Raw genomic sequence first — 25403 nt, forward strand, 5'->3', positions numbered from 1 at the left:
GAGTCTTAACCACTATGCCACCAGGGAAGTCCTAAGACTCTTGATATACATATTTTTTGATTGATTTGAAAGCCACCGTGTCTTCAGGAAAAGCTTGTTTCATATAGTGTTGCTCCATGCAGTAGACCCAAGGGTCAGGGTCAGGAATGTTACTGTGCTCCACAGAGGGCACAAGTGTGATATATTTGATCTTGACCAGAGTACCCTCCTTCCTAGGCTACATTCTTGCCCGTTTATCCTTCTCAAAAATTAATCCCGTTCTCAAAAATTAATCTGTTAAAAGGTATCGTGATGTTCTGAAAAGAGCATGAACTTTGAGCCAAATAGATCTGGGTTAGAATCCCAGCTCTATCACTTATTAACTTTGAGGCTTTGAAAAAAAAGGTGTTTATCTTCTTGGAGCCTCAAGCCTCGTCTGTGGAGTGAAGGTAATGATTCTACCTGGACAGGTTGGTGAGAATTAGCTGATGCTATGTCTTAAAAGACCAAGTATGCTGCCTGGTGTGCAGTGGGTGCTCAGTGGTGGTCTTTGCTATTGTTCCTGGGGTGCCTGATCTTGCCTGCGGCTTGGTGGGTTGGACCACGAAGGATCCAGTAAGACTTGGTCTTTGCCCTAAAGCACATAGGATTGCTGCATGGTGGCCAAGGCTCTGGCAGCCCAGAGAAGGCCCTCCTCCTATGGAAGGAGCATTCCTAACAAATCACATAGGCAACTGAACAAATTTAAGATCCAAATATCGGTGATCTTTGAAGAAAAACCGAGTAATTCTGCAATGTTCTCTACACAGGCTGAAAATATTTTCAGAGGAAAGCGTACCACTCTTTGGCCCACCCTTGCCCTCCCCACCAGTGTTTACAGACCATCAGGAATTCAGGGACTTTTTGCTAGTGAAATGTAAGTTTCTATTTTGAAATGTTTTTGCAACTTGTTCTACATCAGAATACATTTCTTCCAGTTCACCCAGGATGCTGTAAAGAAGACATCATTGTTTAAGCATTGATTGCATTCCATGTTCTGTTAATTCTTCACGAGAAGCGTATTTAGTTTTCTGACAGTGTTGCAAAGGTCTCTCCTGGGTTCTCATCTATACCTACCATCCTACCCACCAAATAGCTAATATTTATTCAGTTTGATATGCCTAGCTCTGTGTTCTTTTATACGTATTATGTGACTTACATTCTTACAACAACCCTATAAGGAAATATGGTTATATCCATTTTACAAGCTAGAAAATTGAGACCCCAAGAATCTAAATAATTTGCTTAAAAATGCACAAATAACAGCATAGCTGGGATTCAAACCTGTAACTATCTTGACCTCAAGCTCCTAACTGTACTGCACACTTTCTATTCTGTGCTCTTCCACTTTATTGACTCTCAGTGTCTGTTGTCCACTAAACCACCGGCTTTTTCTTCCAGAAGAAACTTTCATTGAGCTAAGAATCCCAGTACTCTGCTTAGGCAATTGTTATTTTTTCTAACAAAATGCAGCAAGTATATATTTAATCCCATTGAATGGCATCCTGGTGTTTTTGCCCATGTGTTGGATGAGTGGGTGGATGGGTGGGTTGGTGGATGGATGGATGAGTGGGATGGTTGGATGGATGGGTGGGTGGGATAGACAGATGGATGGATGGGTGGATGGGTGGATGGGTGGGCGGGTGGGTGGAATTGTGGATGAGGGCACGTTGGGTGTGTGCTAGGTCTTCAAGTAACTAGATGTACCCTCTGCTCAGGAAGCTTGTAATCCAACAAGAAGGGTAAGAGAGACATACCTATGGACTATGGGTTTGTACAGAGAAAATTATAGAGTTTTTAAGCATTCTTCCATGAAAGAAGAGTTATACCAGTATTAGGAAAGTGGGTGGCATTTACTGTGAGGAGTTTCCTTGAGAAGGGCATTCTCCAATAGCCTGTTAATATTTGTAACTCCCTTTATAACTTGATTTATTTTAGTAATTAATGGTGAAAAAGCCACTCTGGAAACCCCAACGTTCGCCCAGAAACGTCGACGAACTCTGGATATGTTGATTCGATCTTTATACCAGGATTTGATGCCAGATTTGCATAAGGTAACCCTGGGTCCGTGGTGTTCTCTCCTTCTCACGGGGTCTGAGTTGAGAACACAAGTCCTAGCGATGAGTCCTGGTTAGAAAAGCATAGAGTCGCCTGATCCTGCTGTCGACACTGGACTGTGGCCTCCAGGGGCTCATGTTCTCTCATGGTTGTCACGGGAAGAAGGGATGTTGAATGTCCATATACAGGAGTGTGATTTTCATAAAGCCAAGGCCTGTGGAAGTCGAGATGCAGGCTGAGGGCGTGCATGTCAGTCAGCAGTCCCTGGAGCATTTGAGAGTACTTTTGGGGTATCTGTCTTTGGGGGTACTGCTCGGCATTACCCGTGCCATGGAGCTGATAGACAGGCAAAGTGGGGATTTGGGGCAGAGGCTGGGGGCTCTATAAGGTTTTCTGGAGGTTTACTGGTGAGCCCCGTATTCAGGCACTGAAATAAGCATGTACATTCACTGAAAATCCACTTTGTGCCAGATACTTCCTAGGCTGAAGGTGTGTCCACACTGATGGGACCCAGTACCTCCCTGAGGAACCCAGCGCCTCGAGGGGCACCCATGCTTTTTGGAGGCCTCTAGACTCAGTGCGAGATCGCCACATGTCAGAGTGGTTAACGAGTGTTAACGCAAAATGAAATCATCGTTGTTTAGAAGCATTTCCCGAATTTAACAAGGAAGCGCAGAACAAGGGGGGAGACTTCCCTAGAATTGGTACAACTACAAACTCCGGCAAAAGGAGTTGCTACTGATGTGTGAACATAAACGCAGCGTCCGGTCTCAGGTGGCCGCCCGGAGGGATGACGAACATCAAAACGAGCTGGTGCTCGTGCAGTCCTTTCCCTTCAGCACAGTGACCACCACCATCTTACAGGTGCCCTTGATTTCTGGCTGGTCGATACACCCTAACTACTCACAGGGATTGGTCCAGACCACCCCCAGGGCCCTAAAGAGCCAGCCATAATTGGCAATCTGTCCATGCCTTTTTTCCTTAAAGTCAGGAAACGCTGAAGAGAGGGTACCAAGAGGAATATGTGATGTCCTTCAGGTCTCACCGGAAACATCACTGCCTTAGCAGCCTTCCCCAGCCCCTAGCTGAAGCCATGTGCCCCTGTTAAGTGCCTCCACATGCTTTATGGACCGCCCCTTCACAGACGTTATCCCATGTGCCAGTCATGCAACCAGCTACTTAATCTGTCTCCCCCGTAGACTCTGCTCCACCAGGACACAGACCATGTGCCTCACATCCCCCAAATCCGGCAGAGCAGTAGATGCTCAGCTAATACTTGCTAATTGCACACGTGCACCCAGTTCTCGGCAGTTTGGAAGAAAACTAACATGTACTGAGTATGTGCCCAAGCACCTTCCATGCATTTCCTCACTTAGTCCTCATAACACACCTCAGGGACCGGTATTAGCCACACAAAGACACTGAGACTCAGAAATTAACTCCCTCGCCCGAAGTTACCCAGAAGGCCACAGAGCTGCACAACTCCAGGGAGCACTGTTCACATAGAATTTTGTACGTCGTGTTCCAGGGGTGCCCCTCTCTGAGAATGGCGTCCTTGGGGCTGTGCAGCGTGGTGGCCGACCACGCTGTTAGGCAGCTAGTAGGAGGGGGGATGCTGGTTTGCTTGATTCCAGAGCCCGTGCTCTCAGCCTCCACGGGGCGGGCTCTCCCCCTGTTGCTCCTTAATCCCTCGCGTCTAGCACAGACCTGGCGGGCACTTAAGTGGTGCCTCATAGGTGCTTATTGAGAGAACGAATAGAGAAGGCAGAAGTAGGACCATTTGGACAAATAGGTTTGTGCACTAAGAGAAGCCGAAGGATGAGATTTGACAACCATCTTTGGAATTCATAACTTGTCTTTCTTTTTCAGAACATGCTTAATAGACGATCTTTCAGTGATGTCTTACCAGAGTCGCCCAAGTCAGCACGGAAGAAAGAGGAGGCCCGCCAGGCAGAGTTCGTTAGAATAGGGCAGGTGGGTTTTATTCTGACACCTGTTTTATTCTGACATCCAAACCAGATGGCCCGCCTGCAAAGAATGTTATGTTTGCATACTCCTGGAAGAGCTCTGTCACTTCTCTTAGGATTATTGTGGAACGAGTGAGAATTTTTTTTAATTTTATTGAAGTATAACTGATTTACAATGTGTTCATTTCTGCTGTACAGCAACGTGATTCAGTTATACATGTATATTCTTTTTCATATTCTTTTTCATTATGGTTTATCACAGGATATTGAATGTAGTTCCCTGTGCTATACAGTAGGACCTTGTTGTTTATACGAAGATTTTTTTTTTTTTTTTTTTTTTTTGGCTGTGTTGGGTCTTCGTTGCTGCGCACAGGCTTTCTCTAGTTGTGGCGAGCGGGGGCTACTCTTTGTTGCGGAGCATGGGCTGTAGGCGCACAGGCTCAGTAGTTGTGGCTCACAGGCTCTAGAGCACAGGCTCAGTAGTTGGGGCGCACGGGCTTAGTTGCTCCGCGGCCTGTGGGATCTACCCAGACCAGGGCTCGAATCCGTGTCCCCTGCATTGGCTGGCAGATTCTTAACCACCAGGGAAGTCCCTAGACGAAGGAGATTTTTGATAACCATGTAGGTGTAGCTCTCTGCAGGCGTGAGTGAGAGGAAAGCCCTCTGCTGAAGCGGGGTGACACTGGCTGGGAGCAAGAGGCCACAGGGCCCAGGCTGGGCTCCCTCTTGATAAGGGAGCATGTATCATTTGCCTGCCTCCCGGGAATTTTCTGAAGTGTGGGGAGCCAATTTAGGGAAAGCACCTTGAACTCCTCCCTGGCAGGAGTCAGCACATAGGGGGTGTCCTCGCAGGAGACCTGGACTCCCCCTACCGCTCGGAAGTAGTCGTCACAGTGAGGCGGCTCCCAGGCATCACCTTATTCCAGATTTTGGAGGAAACCATTCCCCCTTTGCCTTGCTCCTACATGACATTAGTATTTCTCAGTTCTGGAGGTGACACAGCTTTCTGCCTTGGTCCCATGTCACAAGAGGGAGGAGGAGAGCTGCCAGCTGCAGACAAGGTTCTGACCCGAAAGTCGAAGCCAATAGCAAGGTGATCAGGAAAGCTTAACGGCAAAGATAACCTTTTCCCAAAGCAGGTGCACTGTTACTGGGGCCCTCCAACTTTGGTCCATGTTTAAAGATACCCTGACTCGGGACTTCCCTGGTGGTCCAGTGGTTAAGACTCCATGCTCCCAATGCAGGGGGCTCGGGTTCGATCCCTGGTCAGGGAACTAGATCCCACATGCCACAACTAAGACCCGGTGCAGCCAAATAAATAAATATTTTAAAAAACAAAAGAAAAGATACCCTGACTCTACTTTCAGAGATTCTGATTCATCAAGTTTGAGGAGGGGCCTGGGGATTTTTTCCAATACCATCATTTCCGATGATGGTTTGGAAATCACTGTACTGATATACTGATTAGTTGAAATGACAGAAAACATTTGGAGCCATGAGGGCTTCACCAGGTCCAGCTGACTCCGTTCCTTATCTTCAATGATAGGGCAGCATGGGAACCTGAAACTTTAGCCTGAAATTACTCCTGTTTCATTAAAAAAAATTTTTTCAAATCATACTTGTTGATCCTGCTGTTGTTTTCCTGCCCGATAAACTGAAAGAGATCTCTGTTCTGTCAGGCGCTAAAACTGAAATCCATCGTGAGAGGGGATGCCCCATCAAGCTTGGTGGCAGCGGGGATCTGTAAAAAAGAGGTGAGTCGATGACGCTTTCGAGTTCAGCTGTGAATGTCCTTTGTCCTCAGTGAAGTTATTGAGATTCTTAGAAAGGTTTGTGGGGCAGGAGAGGAACAGCTTGTCTACAGCAGAGCCCGCAGGGGAAGCCCCAGTTAAAGCTGGGCAGCATCTAGTGAGAGCCTCCCTGTTTCCGTATCGTGCCTGTGCCTTTGCTTGAAGGAGCAGGGCTGCTAGACTGGACCTGGGCAAGCAGACTGGGCTCAGCAGTGCTCCTCAAGCCCTGTGTGCCTACAGACCACCTGGACTTCCTGACCAAGTGCACGTTCTCATCAACAGCTCTGCGTGGCAGGGCCAAGATGCTACAGTTCTAACAGGATCTCAAGTGGTGCCTGTGCTGCTGACCGTGGACACACTAAATGGCAAGGCTCTAGGACAGTATTTCTCAAGCCTTAGTGTGTGTTAGAATCACCCCCAGAGTTTCTGATTCCGTCCGTCTGAGTGGGCCCTGAGAATGTGCATTTCTAACAAGTTGATGCTGATGGTGTTGGTCAGAGGACCACAGCTGAGCAACCACTGCTTCCTCTACAGTTCATTCAGCCAAACCAATAATTCTGTGGCCTGAATATCTACTTCTCATTTCCACTTTCTGTGGAAAAAGAACTAGGTGGTCATCAAGCATACGAGAGAAAACAATGAAAACAAGTCGCAGTACAAACTTACTGTTCGCATGATTTTGTACTGTAAAGCCCATGCCCTACATGCTGAAATATGTCTATGTTCAGAATAGGTAAAAGGTAGTTAAATGGAACAAATCCACAGACATTGCATCACTGGAGAAATGGCCATCGTAAAAGCAAAAGAATTACGAATACCTCTACTTTCGCAATAAAGGCATGGACGACCTGTATCTGAATTGCAGAGCCTACAAACTTTAAAGTCTGGTTTCAAGAAAATGATGAGCTCAAAATACAACTGATGCGGGAAAACCACAGCCAATTTCAGACAAGACCGATGGCAAAGCATCTTTTCCAAAGGTTCCAAAGGTTGCAAAAATTCCCACTACCTGCTTGTTCCTATGAATAGTAGAATTTGCAGTGTTGTCAAGCCCTTTATAGATAACAAATTCCAGTAAGACTTAGTAACCTTCTTAATAAGAAGTTCTTAGGTGTACATAAAAATGAAAGTAACTTGTTCACCGGTAAACGACAAAGAAAGAGCTTCCATGTTTTGGATCAGTGCATGACCTACCAGTGGGCCACGGGCCATCCTTGAAGAAGCACTACTCGACAGGCCCTCATGGACTGTGGTGCAGTTGGCTCTGCAGAGGCCAGAGTCCCACATGCTGCTCCCGAGAGTGCTCCACTTGCAGAGCATGGGCATTGCCAGCCTCCTAGGCATCCATCATTTCATGAGCTGTGTTAATGTCCTTAGCAGGGAGCCAGGAAAGAGTTCTGGGCTTGGGCAGGAAGGCCCAAAGACCACACCATTGCCCTCAGAATCTGCACCAGGCCCGTCATGTGGCAGCGGGGAGTCCATTGTCATGATAAATGCCATCAGGCCTCAGACCAGAGCGTCTGTGGGTCTGGGGCTGAGTTCTCATCGCTGACACCTCCTACGTGCTGGCCTCAGACTCTTGCAGTCCCCAGCCACTTGGAGGGCCCATGAAGCCAGTGGACCCCCCTGCCCCCAACACACACACTCCAGCCCATTAAAATTACGAATGGCACCTATACAGCACGTTGAACACAGTTTCAGGGCTTCACAGACCTCCCTAAGCCCCTGTGGATCCTTCAGGGCCCCTAGATCTTCTGGGTTAAAAACCCCAGTTCTGCAGAAGTGTTCTGATCTTGTGTCCTGCACGCAGAGAACATTCTGTTATTTGGAGTTGGCTTTCCACCTTGGTGTCTAATGCTCTAGCGTCTGTGTCTGTCGCCCAGTTGGCATTTACATTGGCTTTGCTTTTGAATATCCTCCTGCTCTAAGTCACAAACTCAGAATTTCCGGAAATCTTAGGGAATTGCCATTCCGAGTAATGACCTGCACTTGTGCAGCCCTCTTTCAGTTTATAATTGCCATTCCAATTGTGCAGCCCTCCACTTGTGCAGCCCTCTTTCAGTTTATAAAATATCTTCACATTCTTTGTGTGATCTTTTCACCACAGCCTGAGCCTCATCTTAGCAATTAGAATATTCATTTTGCGGCTGTTGGGTTTTATAAAGGGAAAGCATACATCTCTAAGACAGCAATAATGCACACAGTGTTTACCCTCATCCCAAATGACACCCTTGCAGGTGACCTCGGAGCCATCGCTTCTACTTTGAGTGTGCGAGCGTGTGCTTACCCGGCCCATGCAAACACACCTACGCGTGCACACGGGCTCTTGTACAGCCCCAGGTAAAAGTGAAGACGTGGGACTTCAATTCGTCCCTGAGAATCTCCACAGACTTCCTTGTCCCTTGAGGGCAAGCCACATGCTTTGGAGGGAAATTAATGGTTTGGTTGAGAATGTCCCTGATTCTGGTGTGGCTCAGAAGCCACGAACAGCGCCTGCAGACTCCAGGCATCGGCCACAGCTCCGAGGCAGCAGTGAGGGGGTGCTGACTCTTCCTGCCCGACATGGAATGAAACTAAGGATGCGAGTTCCATGATGTGAATGTGTCACATGGGGGAACACGAGTGGGTTTCATCAACAGCCCTCGCCATGTTCCTACAAACAGGTGTTATTTTTGTCTTGAAGATTTGTAGCCTTAAGTGGGTCAGTAAGCATTTTCATGTTAAGACGATGTCAACTTCTTGCATTGTGTACGGTTTAATAATTTTGCCGAATCAGCAACACAGGAATCTGACTTTGTTTAGAGAGTTGGGTGGGACTTCCTCTTACAATAAAGAGAAACGTTTGCTTAGAAAACGTTACCAATGCTCCGATTGCCCCTGTGGGGTGTCATTACGATATAGACTCTGGTCACGGTGCCAGAAACATGGGACTCCAGCCTTTTCCTATTGCGTGCGTTTCTGGAAGGAGACTTTTCTTCTTAAGGAAGGTAACTGAGTCAGAGCCCTTCTAGCTCCCAGGGTCTGAGGGCATCTGTGTTGCTGTTTTGGGTGGTGGTGTGCTGTGCGTTTCCACCTGATGGGCCTGTGTGTTCTTTCTGGTGCACTTACCTTCTGATGCTTGGTTGCCTCGCAGCCTTGGGAGCCCCAGTGTTTCTGCAGTAATTTCCCTCACGAAGCCGTGTGTGCAGATCCCTGGGGCCAGGCCTTGCTGGTTTCCACTGATGCTGGCGTCTTGCTAGTGGATGGTTAGTGAGTAGCTGCTCCTTCAAATGTCTCTCTTTGTATAACTTGTAGTGCTTCTAAGATGGGTGACCACCAATCAGCTCCCTTTAGATAAATGGGTCCTCAGCAGTATCCTTAGCAGAGCTTTATTTCCTTAAAAATTACTCCCTTGTTTTCAACAGGCAAGCCAGGGCCGTGGGGGGTGGGGGGTGGGCGCGGGCATGCATGACAGTTTCATCCCTTCCGATTAGTCTGTGGATATCAAATAACCTGCAAGGAAAATCTCCTTTGCGGCAAATACTTATCATGAGTCCAAAATTTTACTTTAAATTGACAAGGGCAGGGCTTCCCTGGTGGCGCAGTGGTTGAGAGTCCGCCTGCCAATGCAGGGGACACGGGTTCGTGCCCCGGTCCGGGAGGATCCCACATGCCGCGGAGCGGCTGGGCCCGTGAGCCATGGCCGCTGAGCCTGCGCGTCCGGAGCCTGTGCTCCGCAACGGGAGAGGCCACAACAGTGAGAGGCCCATGTACTGCAAAAAAAAAAAAAAAAAAAAAAAATTGACAAGGGCAGGTTGTTATTTAGAGCTGCTGTCTCAGGGATATGCTCTCTCTCTTTTTTTTTTTTTTTTTGCTGTAAGCGGGCCTCTCACTGTTGTGGCCTCTCCCGTTGCGGAGCACAGGCTCCGGACGCGCAGGCTCAGCGGCCATGGCTCACGGGCCCAGCCGCTCCGCGGCATGTGGGATCCTCCCGGACCGGGGCACGAACCCGTGTCCCCTGCATCGGCAGGCGGACTCTCAACCATTGCGCCACCAGGGAAGCCCGATATGCTCTCTCTTGAAGTGCTTTTTTTTTTTCTTTTAAGATTTCTAATTCGAAAAGTACTCAGTATCCAAAACAAACAATAAGAATCTTAGATAACCTGTATTTGGTGGATAGAGAAACAAAGATTTTGACAGGAAGACAGATCTCATCTCAATATAAAACCAAACTTTACACAGCCGGATGGGTCAGCCTGCCCCCAGGGAGGCGGTCAGCTCCCTGTCACCTCAGATCAGTCACCAATCAGACATGACCTTGGCCAGGATGCCGTAGAGGGCATTCAACTTCGAGTGGGGATTTAATTTAGCCTCAAGGACCGTGTGGTCCTTTCCAGCAGGAGGCCCCTTGGATTCTTCCAGACTCCTAATGAATGATAAAGGAGCTAAACACTAGTAGCAAGTCATGTCCTGGGGCTTCAGAGGGAGCCGTAGGTGTAGAGACAGCATCTTCCAAGGGCACATCCTCCGTGCCCAGGAGCAGGCTGCCCGGTCTCTGGTTACCATAGTGATGCTTTATGAGCATCCTGAAGGCCACCTCCTGTGAGAGTAACGTAACGGCCTAAAACTGCAGCATCTTCCCATCCTTGGCCTCAACCTTTACTCCCTCCTCAGTCCCTGACTCAGCACGTATTCCAGCCCCGTGCTAGGTGCCTCCTGTAGGACGATGAGAGGTGGACAAGACTTTATAATGGACTTATTTCTGACCTTATCTGTTATTTTTGCTATATCTTTAAATGTTGTATCCATAACATAATTTTTTAAATTCACATATATACACATATATAATTGTGTATATAACTAATTTACTAAAAGCCAGATAACTTAAAATTCATAAATTCAGAATTTAAATTAAGTATTTCATTTTAGAAACTTTTATAAAACAATTAGAAAATCTTTGTGATCTTGAAGAAAACCTCTCTGAGCTTCAGGTTTCTCTAAAGTGGTGGTAATTTTTTAAGTAGCTAAAAAAAAGTTTATAATAATGGGAAATGATGAACTAAACAAAATAAGGATGATGATCCTAACCGCCAGGGAGGAGATGCGGACGTTACACGAAGTTACTTACTTACCTGTAAGTGCTTGAAGCGGCGTCTGGCACACAGCAGTAACTTACCAAACAGTCGCTGTCATCATTACTCTATCCCTATGAACTTGCCAGAAGGTAACAAAATCTATAGATTTTGCTCAAAGCGCAACCAGATAAAAGAATTTATTAAAAAAAACAAACCTTAGGGGTTTAGTCTAGTCTCTTAGTTTTACAGATGAAGAAACGGAGGCCTAAAGAAATGATGTGACTTGCCCAAGACCATACAGCTGGTTAGTGGCACATCTGGAACCAGAACCCAGAGGTGATTCCTTGTCCAGTGCTCTCTCCACTAAACCAACTACATTTTATTAAAATTAAATTAAACTCTACCAATGTCACTGTCTTTACCTTGAAGCAGGTTTCCGAGACTATACTCCTGGGCAAATAATTATGAAAATTTTTGTGATGAAAAGAATGTCAAATTCTACCTGTTTGCCTTTTCAGGAAAGAGAAAGTATGTTTCATAATGACTATTTGTAAGGCTTGACTAAAAACAGAAAAAAAAATTGTTTGAGTTGCTTCTATGTAAATGTAAAATCCAAACCAAGATTACCAAGTCCCTTTCTGCAATTTTCACCTTTACGTATCCAAAATGTAATGGAAGTGTCAGATATAAGGATTATTGTGACCGCCAGGAAATTCTTTTCTTTCAAACTTGAGGGACGTTGTCTTAACACAGGTGGTAGCCATATACACCCACCACCAGCTTAGAGGTATTACTCACATTATTACTTTCATGTCCTAGTTATGCAGTAATGCATCCCTGTTTGCCTTTGCTAAAAAGAGAATAACCCTTAAGGCTTTCTTTGTATTCCTTGTTCTGCTTTTAAGCCATAATTCTCTTGTTATTTCTTTGTTTACCTTTTTCTTGTCTACACTTAATTGTATTATGAATTATCTCTGTGAGTGAATCTCTCCATTTCGTTTCAAGCCAAGTTCTACTCTATCCCATTAGCCTCTGCTTAATTTCATTAGACTTACCCCCTTGAGAGTCTGCTCCTTTCAAGGTCACTATTAAACATCAAGATTCTTTGCATTCTAAGTGTAGCAAAACCTACTCTGAAGGGAGACTAAATACTGATTAAATATGCTATCACCATTTGTTTTGGTTTTGCAGTAATAGAGAAGCCAGCTCTAAAAGATAGTTTCTTCGTAAAGAGATTACAAGAAGGAAACCATGTTATGAAATAGTCATTGAATCCACGTCACTTTCTCATATCCTTTCCTTCCCTTCCTTCCTGTGCTGTATATAAACCTGTTCAGCCACCTGAGAAAGACTGGAGAATAAATGCTAATTTACTCTGTACATAGTCAGGCAGCCACACGGTCTCCCTCTGTTTTAACTGTAAAATGAAGTGCTTCTGTCACATTAATTCCTTACGGCACAGTTTTCCCGTGCTCACCCCATCAACCCACAGGGATGCAGTGCTGTTTCTAGGCTACAACACTGGCTAAGAGCCCAGACTTTGTCCTTGCACAGACTTGGGTTCCGCAAGCTCAAGACGTGAGCTTAGACAATTTTCTGTCACCTCTGAGCCTCAGGTTCTTCATTTGTTAAATGGGAGTATTAGAAGTTCCTACCTAGTAGGGTCATTGGGAAATCTACATTAAATGACACATAAAACACTTAGCATTAAGGCCTGGCATGTAGGAAGCCCTCAGTGTATGTGAACTGTCATTCACAAAATGAAACAAGCATAGTCACTTAGTCAAACATAGAGATGAGTACTGGAATGATCATCTCATGGTTTGAAATACTGAGTCTGCCCCCGCAGACGCACAAAGAGCCTGAGAATCAGTCCTCTTGGGAAGGCCTGGGCTAGAGGAGCAGGAAAGTATTTGATGGGCTGTCACAGAACTTACATTAGCCCCGATCATGAAGCGCAACTAGAGCCAAGCCCTCCGTCTAGTAAGAGCCTAGCAGGCTCTGTGCTCTGACAAAGACAGTGCTCTCACAGGCCTGCAGGAGTGGGATGATAAAAGCTCTGCTCCCTCCTGGGCACCATCCAGGGAGGGACGAACTCCCAGACAGCCAAGATCCTCAGGGCCTCTCACACCTAAATTACAATGAAGGAAACACCCACACCCACAGCCGAACACTTGAAGACCTAACTGTCTTCAAAGTGCAGGTAAAGAGTCAGCTAGACAGTTCTGCCTAATACGTCTACACCATCCTGGGACATCGTTGCCTTGCCCTGAGTCTGTGTCAAGCTCAGAACAGACCCTTTGCTTATGGAACAGCCTTAATTCTTTTAGCCCTCTTTGTCCAAGGGACCCCCAGGAGCAAAGTAATGGCTAGCAATTTAAGATCCCAGTAAGTAAGCGTAAAAACAAATCCTATGTATAATTGCAGTGTCTTTAATCATCGGTTTACCTGACGTCTTCCCAAACGTTTCCACTAAAATTCGTTTTTTCCTGTTATTTGGGAAACGTAATTGATATTTCTCTCTTCTTTTATTTTTGTCTAAAAAGGAGATTTCATATTCCTATATGGAGAAATACTGAAAATTTATAGGTAAATTACTATTGACGCGGACATAGGGCATGTTGCAATACGAAGTTTGTTTTTATTTTATATACAAAAGGAAATTCTAATTTTGCTTTCTTGAGAAATATGCAAGATAACCTAAGATGTGCTGTGATTTCAAACATGACAAAAAGTCAGAAAATGCTCAAGAGAAATGGCTAAGCTTATTAGCATTTTTTAAAACTTGGTATTCAGTTCTTTGGAACAATCCCAGCAAAAATTGGAATTGGGAGATGCTGCTTTTTCTTTGATGAACATTGAGGAGAAGAATACAGCTTAGGGGCCCTGTATGGAGTTGTGAATGCCTTTGGGAAAGAAATTCCAGGCCTTCTCCCTGAGCTAAGAGGAGACTAGTGCTTGAACTTTCTGGGTAGCCCTTATGAAAGCTCTAGAAACTGTCCTCCTTCCTCACCTAGGGAGAACCGGGGTCCAAAACTACCCACAGGCACGTTTTGTAGGTTCTAGAAAGTGTGGGCTGGGTTGCAGCATCGGGTAACCAGGTTTCCTCTTCCAGATGACCTTCCATCAGTGCCAGTGTTTGACAAAACTCTGCCCGTGAAGCAGATGCATGTGCTGGAGACTCTGGACCTTCTGATTTTCAGAGCAGACAAAGGTGGTACTCCTCTCCAGGTGACGTTTTCTGGGAGGAAGGGAAAAGTGTAGCCTGCAGCCGACACAAGGGTCGTGGGGCTCTGGCTGCATCAGTGGTGCCAGCTGTTTCTTCTCCTGGTGCCCAGGGCTCAGGGGCCTTGGGGGCCCATATGTCCTCTGAGGAGGGGATGGTGAGGGAGAGAAGGGGGGGGCATCTTTGATTGCATCATTACATAAAGGCGATGCCGGGTTGCTCCTGGATTCTGGAACACCTCAAATTCTGATTCCTCTAGCAGTGGTTTTCCTATACAATCCACCCTTTCAGTTCTTCCAGGTCGCCTTACTTTTCCATCCATCTCCTCTGTCTGCTTTATCCCACCAGGGAAAGACGCCCGCCTCTTTGTCTTCAGGCTGAGCGCTGTGCAGAGGGGCATTGAGGGCAAGCAGGCCGTGAAGGGCAAATATGACTGCAGAGAAAACAAGCTGGAGAAAACCAAAGGTGACTCGATTCTTCATATTTTGGTGGTTTCCATCCAATTAATCTTTTTCTCAGACTGCCCAGATTTTACTGAAAAGAAAAATGAGTGGGAGTTTGATTTTATTTGTTTTCACTTGGAAACATCACAAAGGTAGCGTCACTGCTTCCCTAAGACAGCTTGAGCGATAGAAAAGCAGGTTGAGGACTCAAGGAAATTCTAGGTCTGGTTTGACAAGTTTGGGAATGAGTTAAGCTCTATGAGCAAACCTGTGAAAAGAGACTTTTAGACTTTGATTCCCGGAACTCTGACCACCCTTCACTTTAGTTCACATCATGTAATGGGTGTGAAGCTAAGTCCACAAACTCTAATCGAGAGGGAACATGACTTCCTTAATTGTCCTGTAATTCAACCTAATTTCTATTTCAAGTCCCCACTTTGCCTACTGGCGGGAACGTTTCTTAGTCATTTCACTGGGTTATGCTTAATTTCCGGGGTTCTTAGGTATTACCAAATTGTCAAAGCTTGGGGGCTTCCCACCTCTGGTAGTGTGTTCAGCATCATTGATTTCTCTTCCCAGGCTGCCACTTGTATGCCATGAACACTCACCATAGCAGAGAGCTGAGGATTGTGGTTGCCATTCGGAATAAACTGCTTCTGGTCACGAGGAAACACAGCAAGCCAAGCGGGGTGACCGGCACGTCACTGTTATCTCCCCTGCCCGAGTCACCTGTTGAAGAATTCCAGTACATCAGGGTAGGTTTTCTCATCAGATCGCTTGGCTCCTGGCCAAGGTGTCACGAGGCAGACTCCCTCCTTCCACCCAGAGTCTGCCATCCACTGGCGTTCAGGAACTGACTGGGGAAGCCCTCGCCTGTTGCCCTGGCTTCCCCAGAAGACTAAGGTGAACAGGGCTTTTCCGACTCCATCCAGCTCATTCGTACCAGTGAGCACCCAGAGATGCTGCCCTAGTGGAGATCATTTTGAAATGTATAGAAATTTAGAATCATTATGTTGGGCACCAGAAACTAACACAGTTTTAAAGTCAATTATACTTCAAAAACAAACTCATGGAAAAAGAGACCAGATTCATGGTTACCAGAGGCAGGGGGTGGGGGGAGGAGGAAGTGGAGGAAGGTGGTCAGAAGGTAAAAACTTCCCATTGTAAGACAAATAAGTACAAGGGGGGTAATGTACAACATGAGAAATATAATAACACTGCTGTATGTTATATATGGAAGTTAAGAGTTCTCATCACAAGGGAAAAAATTCTGTTTTCTTTTTCTTTTATTTTGTATTTATATGAGGTGATGAATATTCACTAACCTACTGTGGTGATCATTTTATGATGTCTGTAAAGTCAAATCATTATTGTACACCTTGAATTTATGCAATGCTGTATGTCAATTATATCTCAATAAAACTGGAAGGAGGAAAAAAAGGATGCTGTTCTAGGCCCTGGGGATACAGTAATGAACAACAAGAAAAAAGTGTCTTTCTTGTGAAGATTGCTTTCTAGTTGCAGGACAACAGAAAGAGGCCAATAAGTCTATGAGTCCTGAGGATAACAGTAAAGTAGGGTAAGGAAACAGAGGATCATGAATCGGGGAGGTAGGGGATCTCTTTTAGAAAGGGTATCTCAGAAGCCCTCTCAGAAAAGATTACCTTTGAGGGGAGATCCAGATGAAAGACGGGACCGAGTGATGAGGGTCTCTGGGGAAAGGGTCTCCGGGCAGAAGGGGAGCGGCCAGCGAGGGCCCAGTGGCCCGGCTCAAGGCACAGCCAAGAGGCTGGGCGGCTACAGCCGAGGGGACAGACAGGGGTCAGTGTATGGGGACCAGGTTCTCTTGGGCCCTGAAGGCCATTGCAAGGACGTTGGCTTTGACACCGAGCAAAAGGGGGAGCCCTGTGAAGGTCTGAAGCAGAGAAGTGGCAGGTTTTAAAAAGGCCATGCTGGCTACTGGACAGAGGAGAGAGTAGGGGGCCAAGAGTGGACTAAGGAGTCCAGCTAAGAGGCTGATGCAGGGCCCTGGCAGGAGACGAGGTCAGCTTTGGTCCTTGGCAGGTGGAAAGGTGTGGTGGACAAAGCTGCCCCTTTGCCTGAGTCAGTAGGATTTGCTAGTGGGCTGAGCGTGGAGCCTGTGAGAGAAGCCTCCTGGAGCGTCAAGGCCCTTCCCGATCTTACCATTCTAGCTTTTTTAAAAGCTATGGTACAGGGACTTCCCTGGTGGTCCAGCGGTTAAGACTCCGTGCTCCCAATGGAGGGGGCCCGGGTTCGATTCCCAGTCAGGGAACTAGATGCCACATGCCACAACTAAAGATCCCGCATGCCGCAATGAAGATCCCGCGTGCCACAACTAAGACCCAGAGCAGCCAAATAAGTAAAACATGTTAAAAAATAATAATAAAAACCATGGTACATTAAGGTGTCAAATATGTCAACCATTGGCCACTAAGGCGGAGTAGGCCCATAAGTGAGCTGAGAAGTCATTTTTGCCTAGACTTAAAGCTGCCTGAATTATGTGTTTCAGTTTCTGCTAATATGCAATTCCAGGGGACAGAATAGCAAAACAGTTAAAGCAAGTTACAGTCTTGCTTTAAATAGGTGTTAGTCTTCTCACACAGTGCTCAGCCGTCTCAATGAGTATTTATGCCGAGCATGTGCATTTATATGGAGTATAAGCTCTGAAGTCAGGTTTCTTGAGTTCAAATCTTGGCTCTGCCACATATAAACTGTGTGACCGTAGGCAAGTCATGTGACCTTTGAGCCTCAGTCTCCTCACCTGTAACACAGAATAACAGCCTTACCTACTTCATTAGGTTGTTATGAGGATTCAGTGAGAGCAGTGCCTGGAGCTGTTAACATTAGCTGTTATTATTATTGTTATTAAATGACAGGACGGGACCAGACAGTCTGAAGGCTGACACAGGCCACACTGTTGAATTGCTTTTGTAAAATTGTTTCCTGGCCTCTCCCCTCTGCAGTGGACAGAGGGCTGAGCCTCGAGGACAGGCTGTAGGAGAAGTCTGGCACCATTCCTCCCGTCCTTTCCCGCCTCTGCCTCCCCTGCAAGCACAGCGCTCTGCAGGGGCCTGGCGGGGGGACTCTTCTGCACGGGGGCGGGCAGTGGGGGGTTGATACGAAGGTGGCTGCTCTGTCCTCATCCCTTTCTCCTCCATCCTTGTCCACCACACAGGAGATCTGTCTGTCCGACTCTCCCTCGGTGATGACCTTGGTAGATGGGCCATCGGAAGAGAGTGACAACCTCATCTGCGTGGCTTACCGGCACCAATTCGACGTGGTGAACGAGAGCACGGGGGAGGCCTTCAGGCTGCACCATGTGGAGGCCAACAGGGTCAGTTGACAGATACGGGGGCAAGTGGGAACCTAGAAGGCTAGGAGTTGTGTCTTCTAACTTTGTCATGCCGTGATGAGGATTTCTTTAAAATTGTGTATTATTTATCATATCAGTATCATGCGATGTACTATTTAGGCTGCCATCTTTGTAGGTCCAAATGGTTCAGTATAATGTAACTGCCCATTGCCCTGTCAGCTTCTCCAGGCCTCCCCCTGCCATTCCATCCTTCCCAATGAAAGAGGAATGAAGAGTCAAAAAGCTAAATGTAAAGAACTGAGTAAATGAGGACATTTGTTTGGTAATTCGTACTGGAAGGGCCTTTGGAGAGTAAGGTCGCTCTCAGAGGACCTGCAGACCCACAGCGTGGGGCCTGGGTGGCAGGGGAGGGTACAGCCCACGTCTCCATCCCCTTAGAGGCTGTTAGGAAAAGAAGAAGGGATGAAACACCATTAGGAGAGAGAGAAAAAGCAGATCAGCACTGGGGGTCCTTACCTCCTGGCCTGAGCTGCACAGAGAATAACGATGTCCTGGATTTGGACAAAATCTAGGGCCCACCCGAAACTGCACTGAAGCACGAAAGAGGACCTCATGGGTTCCGAGCATCAGCACCCGGGAGTGCCTGTCACTGAGCTGCTCCACACAGACAAGCAGGTCACAGAGCTCTTCAGCCCACGTATCTCCATGAAGCAGCTCAAGGCCTGATAACACTTGAGCCACTTGAGGACTGCATGGTGCAGGGCCAGCGCTCTGGCTTAGGTTCGAGGACACAGCAGAACAAGGACGTTGTCTCCAGGGAGAACGTTGTGCCTGATGAGAGTTTCCAAACCCACAGGCTTCCCCCAGTCCTGTTCAGATCTGTCAAAGAGACTGAGGGATTTAATTATACTTTATCAGAAATTAAAAAATACAATTTATATTTGGACAAGCCCTACCTAAATATGCACTAAAATTGCTAATTACTGTACGAAGAAGACTTAACATCTAATGAAAGGAAGATCTTAAAAAATAGAAAAGTCAGAAAAAGAAGCATCTAGATATAGTTAGGGCTCCTTATCTTCAGCTGTTGTCAGTTACAGCTTAGTCTGTCCTTTCACGTATATATACTGGTGGCACCCAAACTAGTCTGCAGTTGGAGTCATCGGGGAGCTTCAAATGCTACCGATGCCCGTGTCCCACCCACAGAGATTTCATCGGCCTTGGGTGTGGCGTGGGCTTTAGAATTTTCAGATGATCCCCAGGTGATGTGGGAAAGTTTGGGAACCACTGGTACACGCTGCTTCTCAACTCTGGCTATAATTGCCTGGAAAGCTTTAAACACATCAGTGCTCTGATACACCCAGATCAGTTAAACGAGAATTCCCGGGTGTATGCTATGGGAATCAATTGGTCTTGAGTCTCCCCCAGGTGATCCTAATAGAGACCGAGGAGAAGGAATCTATCCTGAAACTCTCCCTAACTTAAAGCCAGGACTCCCGTCCATCCCAGCAGCCGAGAACCTATAATCTCTTCCAGCTGCTGACTTCTGAGGAGGAAGGGTCCAATCTGGCCTTTGAAAGTTCTTGCCCCTTCTTGCTTTTCAAAACTCTGTACAACCAGACAAAAGAGACAGAAAAAGGCAGGTCTAGCAGGTCTTTGTTGAATCAATCCTTCCCTGGCAACTAGTCTCTTAAGATTCATGAAGGCCCAGGAAAAAATGTGTTAAAGTTTTCTTTGATGACTTCTGTGTTTGTTTCTCTGAAAGCTGTGAGAAACAGTCCTAAATTTTTCTGTCCTTTCTTCGATATGCTTTTTAAAGCAAAGATACAAAACTTTTCTCTAAGAGAAAACGTTCAAAAACATATTTTTGTTGTTAAGCATGTCCCCTCGATCTGAGTGGGTCAGTGTGCTTAGTCCCTCCTACTACAGTGCGCAACCACTGCGCCACCAGGGAAGCCCAAATGAACTATTTTTAATCAAGGAAAAAATAAAAAGCCAGTGCCTGTGTCCTACCCTAGACCTACTATATCTAGATGTGTAGGAGCGAGAACCCAGAATACGTATCTTTTAAAAGCTCCCTAGTTAATTCTCAGGTCCTCGCCTGGTCAAGAAACTGCTGCAGGAATGACTCCTGCCAGCGCCCACCCCCGCCCCCTGTCCTGGGAGCTGACACCTGTATCAACATCTGTATGTATATGGAACATGCACACACGAACCTGGCCTCACCTTGCTAAGTGTTAATAAAGTCTGACGAAATGCAATGGGGGACCTGAGGAAGGAGTGGTTGAGTCCATGCTGTGGTCTCTGTCCCTGAATTTTGGCCCCGTAGCCTTGACAGGAATGTGCTGTTCACTTCCCCGTTTCTGCAGAAAAGGAAACTGAGGCTCCGAAAGGAGGAGCCACATTAACCCCAAACCACACAGCTAGTAAGTAGCAGGGGCAGGACTTGAACCCAGGCTGCCTGCTCCCAAGGCCGTGCCCTTAAACCCAGCCTGTGGCATCCACAGCCTCGTCACAGAGCGTGATGGGGAGAGCAGGTCCAGGCTGCAAAGCTGGCAGCCCTTGGCCACTCCCCTCAGGAAGTGCACAGCCTGGCAGAGCAGACAGCCACACCCGCTAGGGCTCGAAGCCTCTAGCTGAGATAAGTGTCATCTAACTGACAAGTACGGGGACACCTGAGGAGGAAGTGACTCTTAAGTCAAAGTGCTGGGGATGGGAGGGTTCCCTCCAGGGCCGAGGGGGCTCAAGGGCTGTTCCCTCCCGTGACGTACCCCACTGGTGCTGGTTCCATAGCTAAATAGTGCCACCAGCTGACATTACAGAGCGTTTACCAAGTACCAGGCCCTGCGTGACCTCACGGAATCCTCAGCCCCTACAGGAGTGGATGTTCCAGTATCTCCCATTTTACACATGAAGACGCTGAGCTTCCGAGAGGTTCAACCACTGACCTAGGTACGCACTCCCCTCAAGTGGCAGAGTTGGGATTTCATTGACCCGGTCGTGCGTTCGAGAAGTACGTACTCTGCTCGGGCCACTCGACAGGCCCTGATCCAGGTGCTGAGGGTGTCACGTGAGCGGGTCGGCAAGGCCTCTGCTTCCTGGCGCTGAGATCCGGTGGGGAGGAGAGTGCCAGCAAACGAACCAACAAGCAGGGGACACCGGGCAGCAGCGCACGTCATGCAGATAATTAACAACGAGGGCTGCGACCTACAGCAGCAGAGGAAGTATTTGGGATTTTCCCCCAGGTCGCTCTGATCCCAGAATCAGCACCTTGACCTCGGAGCCTCGCCGTCTCCCACCCCCACGGAGCCCCACAACTCTTGGTTCTGGCCTTGGCCCCATTACAACATGCTTTGCGTGCCTGTATGCTTTTCTGACTTTTTCTTAAGGGCTGAGACCCGCCCTTTCATGTCTGTGTGCTTGATGGCATCTAGTACAATGCCAGGTGATACCGGGTGGGAGATGGGCCGGGGTTCCATTGCAGGGACTTGCCAGACACAAGGCAGAGGCCCTGGCTGAGGGTGGGTGATACCGGGTGGGAGATGGGCCGGGTTTCCATTGCAGGGACTTGCCAGACACAAGGCAGAGGCCCTGGCTGAGGGTGGCCAGCGGGGCTTCAGCACAGTCGTGAGACCGTTTAGAGGAGAAGGCTGCATTTGGGAGAGAGCAGTGAGGAGGAGGGCCTGGGGTGCGGAGGGGCCCCGGTGCAGTGCTGGGCAGCTCAGAGACTGGAAGGGGCTGGAGAGAGCTGGGCCAGAGGGAGACAAGGACACGCGCCCCTGCTGGAGAGGTCAGGCCTAGCCTGGGGCGCAGCAGGGGGTGAGACACAGAAGAGGATGCTGCTGGACTTGGGTGAGAACGGGAGCCGCCCAGGCTTTGGGGCTAGCTCTGCTAACAGCAAGGAGGAGGCTTAGAAGGCAGCTAGTCACGTGCGACATAAAGATAGTAGCCTCCATGGAGTGCTGATTATGTATCAGGCCCTGGCAAAAACGTGTGCCTTGTTTCATGGAATTCTCATGATGATCCAGCAGAGTCAGGACTACCGTTACAGCGGTTCACAGGTGAAGACCTGGGGCCAGAAGTTAAGCCACTTGCGACAAGCCACAGAGGCAGCAAGTGGTACAGGCAGGATTGCAGCTCGGGGCTGTCTGACCAGCGTCATGCTCCCATCTGTTCCCCTACGCTGCCTCCTGCGTTCCTGGGTATGGAACCTGTTGCGTTTGAGAGAAAAGACTTAGGAATATGGGCTGGAGCTCTGAGGAGAATGTGTGCCTGAGGTTGTAGATCTAGAGATTTTGAGCAGAGTAAAATCTGAAGCTATAAATGTGGGGATTTTTCTAAATGAGAGAAGAGCCAAGAAATGGAAGAATAATCTGAAGTGGGAGAGAGGGCGGGAGGGAGGAGACGTCCCGTGTCAGAGGCTGCGGATCTCTGGATGGAGAGATGAGCCATGGCCAAAGACCTCCAGGCTGGGGAGAAGGAAATCTTCATGGTGCTCAAGAGGGCAGTGTCCCTGGTGGTGCAGGAGGACAGACTACAAGGGCTGAGAAGACAACTGAGGCAATGAAAGAAGCAGGAGATTTTTACAGGGTCAGAGTTTTGAAGCTCAAGAGGGGCCAAGGATGCTATCAGGTTGAGAACGGTCTTCTCAAAAGCAGAAATGGAGGCCGGAGAAGAAGAGCTCGCCCAGGCCACAGAGCTAGGGCTTCCGCCACTCTCTGCATCGTGTCATGCCGCCTCCCTGGAAGTGAAGGAGAGAGAAGAGAAGTGCAGACACGGTGATCCTGAGATTCAGAGATTGTGTTTGAAGCAGGAGGAAGTGGCCGAAGTGCAGGGGTGTTAAGCTTGGAAAAGAACCGGGGACCCGGTTCAGATCTTGGCTGGAGCACCCTTCTACCTGAGGCACTAGAGCGACTGCACCTCTCTGAGCCTCACTTTCCTCTTCTGTAAAATGGGAGCAATGCCACGTACTTTAGGGGTTGATATGAGAGTGAAACAAATAACCCATGTGAAAAGCTTTTGTGGACTGAGCCCACTGTATAAATAAGAGGCCTGTCAATAGAGAGTGGAGATGTCCGCCTACAGAGCTTCTCAAAGCGTGGGAAAAGAGGGTGCGAAAGTCCCCGTGGACCGCAGTCGTGGCCACCCATGTGGCATTGTGGGTGCTGGTGAGGTGGGAACGCCCCCCAGTGCCTGAGTTTACAGAAAGCCATAACTTGAGAAAGTCTTTTCATAGTGTCAGTGTCCAGCCTGCCCACTACCATTGCCCATTCTCATTGCAGGTTAATTTCGTTGCAGCTATTGATGTGTACGAAGACGGGGAAGCCGGTCTGCTCCTGTGTTACAACTGTAAGTAAAGGATGTGTTTTGATTTCTATTTGCTAAAATCAACTGTTTTTTTTTTTTTTTCTGGACAATTTAAAGGGACTTAGCTTTAGATTTACCTGATGTATCGTTCCTGGGTCCTTAATTCCACTCCAGGGCATATCTAAAAATTGCCTTCCTGCCTGGATCTCCCAATACGCCAGACCTCCTGGTAAGACGGTGCAGGGGCCGCCTGGGGGTGTCTCCGGGATGTGGGAGTGATAGCAGTGGCTTCCATCTAGGCAGCCCTTACTGTGTGCCACGCGCTGTGCTTCACCCACCTCAGTCACCGTTCCATTGACTTTTTCTGTTGCTATCTGTCATCTGGAGGGAGATAGGTCTCCTGAGGCCTGGAGCGGTGAACGGACTTTCTCAAGATTGTGCAGCTACAAATGGCAGAGACCAGGTTCACATTTGGGGCCCTCTTGACTCCAGTGCCCCAAATTTTAACCACAGTTACTCTTGCCCTTTTTGGTATTTCTCGGGTGTTAATGAAATCAGCCTCAACCTGGCGTACCCGGCCTCAGCTGGGTTAGTTTGGGTCAGGTGGCAGGTGGGCTTCAGGCAGACCAAAGATATCAAATAGGGTCTTCAAGGATTTTCAGCATTTCAAAAGCTAATGTGATACTACAATAAAAAGGATCTTTTTTTTCCTTTTTTTAGATGTTGAGGGTAGGAGTTTATTAATTAATTAATTTATTTTTGCTGTGTTGGGTCTTCGTTTCTGTGCGAGGGCCTTCTCTAGTTGTGGCAAGTGGGGGCCACTCTTCATTGCGGTGCGCGGGCCTCTCACTATCACACCTCTCTTGTCGCAGAATACAGTCTCCAGACGCGCAGGCTGAGTAGTTGTGGCTCACGGGCCTAGTTGCTCTGCGGCATGTAGGGATCTTCCTAGACCAGGGCTCGAACCCGTGTCCCCTGCATTAGCAGGCAGATTCTCAACCACTGCACCACCAGGGAAGCCCAAAAGGATCTTTTTAAGGCAAAGGTAGTAAGATATTTTCCGGATAATATAAGCCTGCCCAGTCTAACTAAAACAATAAAATTTTTTTTTCAGCCTAGAATTGTATCGATTTAGAGTGGTGATGCTGGTTATATCACATGGGGCAGATATTTTGATTAATTAATCTTTGATTAGTAAGTATGGTAATTTTCAGTAGAGAAATTTGTTTGATAAACATCCTCTTTCAAAATTCGAGATTTATGGGGAATCAGGAGAAGGTAGTCACAAGGAAAGATCTTCACCAATAACTCACTCTTTTAGGATATTTTATCCACAGATCTGTCTAAACCTTTCTCAAATTTGAAGCTGATTTTTATCATATGTCCGCTCCTTTCTAAAATATAACTTCCAGAGTTTTCTATAGAGAAATTTTTATCTCAGATAAGTTAAAAACTTTTCTACATGCAGAAAGGGACTTTTCTTCAGAGAAATTTGTTTTAAAATTAGAACCTATACACTGTTCCCCACCAGCTGGATGGGGAAAGTCAAAGGAGGGAAGTCATAGATTCTGAACTGCTTCCCAGGCAGTGACTTTCTTAGACTCCTGCCCTCGCACCAGCCCCCGTTCAGGCGGCTCTTTTTAACCACAAGGGACGGCCCTCTCTGTGCCAGGCCCGTGTCGGGCTCTCGAGACACAACAGTGAAAGGCCCTGCCAGGGACACAGTGAGCTCACGCTTCAGGGAACAGCAGGCATGGGCGCCAGTTCATGGGTGTGAACAGGCTGCACAGCTCTGGGGTTCGAGAATCAGCTTCGCTTCCTTTTCTGAATCAGTTCAGTCTAATTTGGAGGCCCCTCCCCTCGGGTGCAGAGACCACCAGCACTGGTTATTGGAAGGGAGCGCCCTCTGCTTCCCTGGGGCTTATCCATTGGAAAGCACGGGGGGCCGGCGGGGGGCGCCTATGGACTGCAGTCCGGTCGCCTCCTCCAGGCCCGCGTGACCCCCTCTGAGGCAGGCGGAGGCCGGGTCTGGCTCCCAGGCACAACACAGCCACCCGACCTGTCCAGGAGGCTCTGTGCTCAGGGGCCAGTGTCTCCTCCAGCCCAGCCCCTCAAAGCCCCCAGCAGGTTGCTCTCCCCTAGTGGGAGTAGAGGTGGGACAGGGGAGAGGAGAGGGGATGTGTGTAAGGGACCTGGGCCTTTAGAA

At 47.8% G+C, this 25403-nt stretch overlaps 1 protein-coding gene across 1 annotated transcript in view; it reads left to right on the forward strand.

Moving 5' to 3' along the window:
- The window catches only part of GARNL3 (GTPase activating Rap/RanGAP domain like 3), a 152508-nt gene that overhangs the window by 115701 nt on the left and 11404 nt on the right, over positions 1–25403 (forward strand). The window contains exons 15-24 of the mRNA XM_079927851.1: positions 789–895; positions 1957–2072; positions 3946–4050; positions 5723–5797; positions 8967–9078; positions 14003–14101; positions 14462–14578; positions 15136–15311; positions 17753–17911; positions 23173–23239. Of these exons, the coding sequence (XP_079783977.1) occupies positions 789–895; positions 1957–2072; positions 3946–4050; positions 5723–5797; positions 8967–9078; positions 14003–14101; positions 14462–14578; positions 15136–15311; positions 17753–17911; positions 23173–23239 (1133 nt within the window). The remainder of the gene's footprint in view (positions 1–788; positions 896–1956; positions 2073–3945; positions 4051–5722; positions 5798–8966; positions 9079–14002; positions 14102–14461; positions 14579–15135; positions 15312–17752; positions 17912–23172; positions 23240–25403) is intronic.

The sequence above is a fragment of the Stenella coeruleoalba genome, assembly GCF_951394435.1.
Source record: "Stenella coeruleoalba genome assembly, chromosome: 7".
Taxonomy (NCBI): domain Eukaryota; kingdom Metazoa; phylum Chordata; class Mammalia; order Artiodactyla; family Delphinidae; genus Stenella; species Stenella coeruleoalba.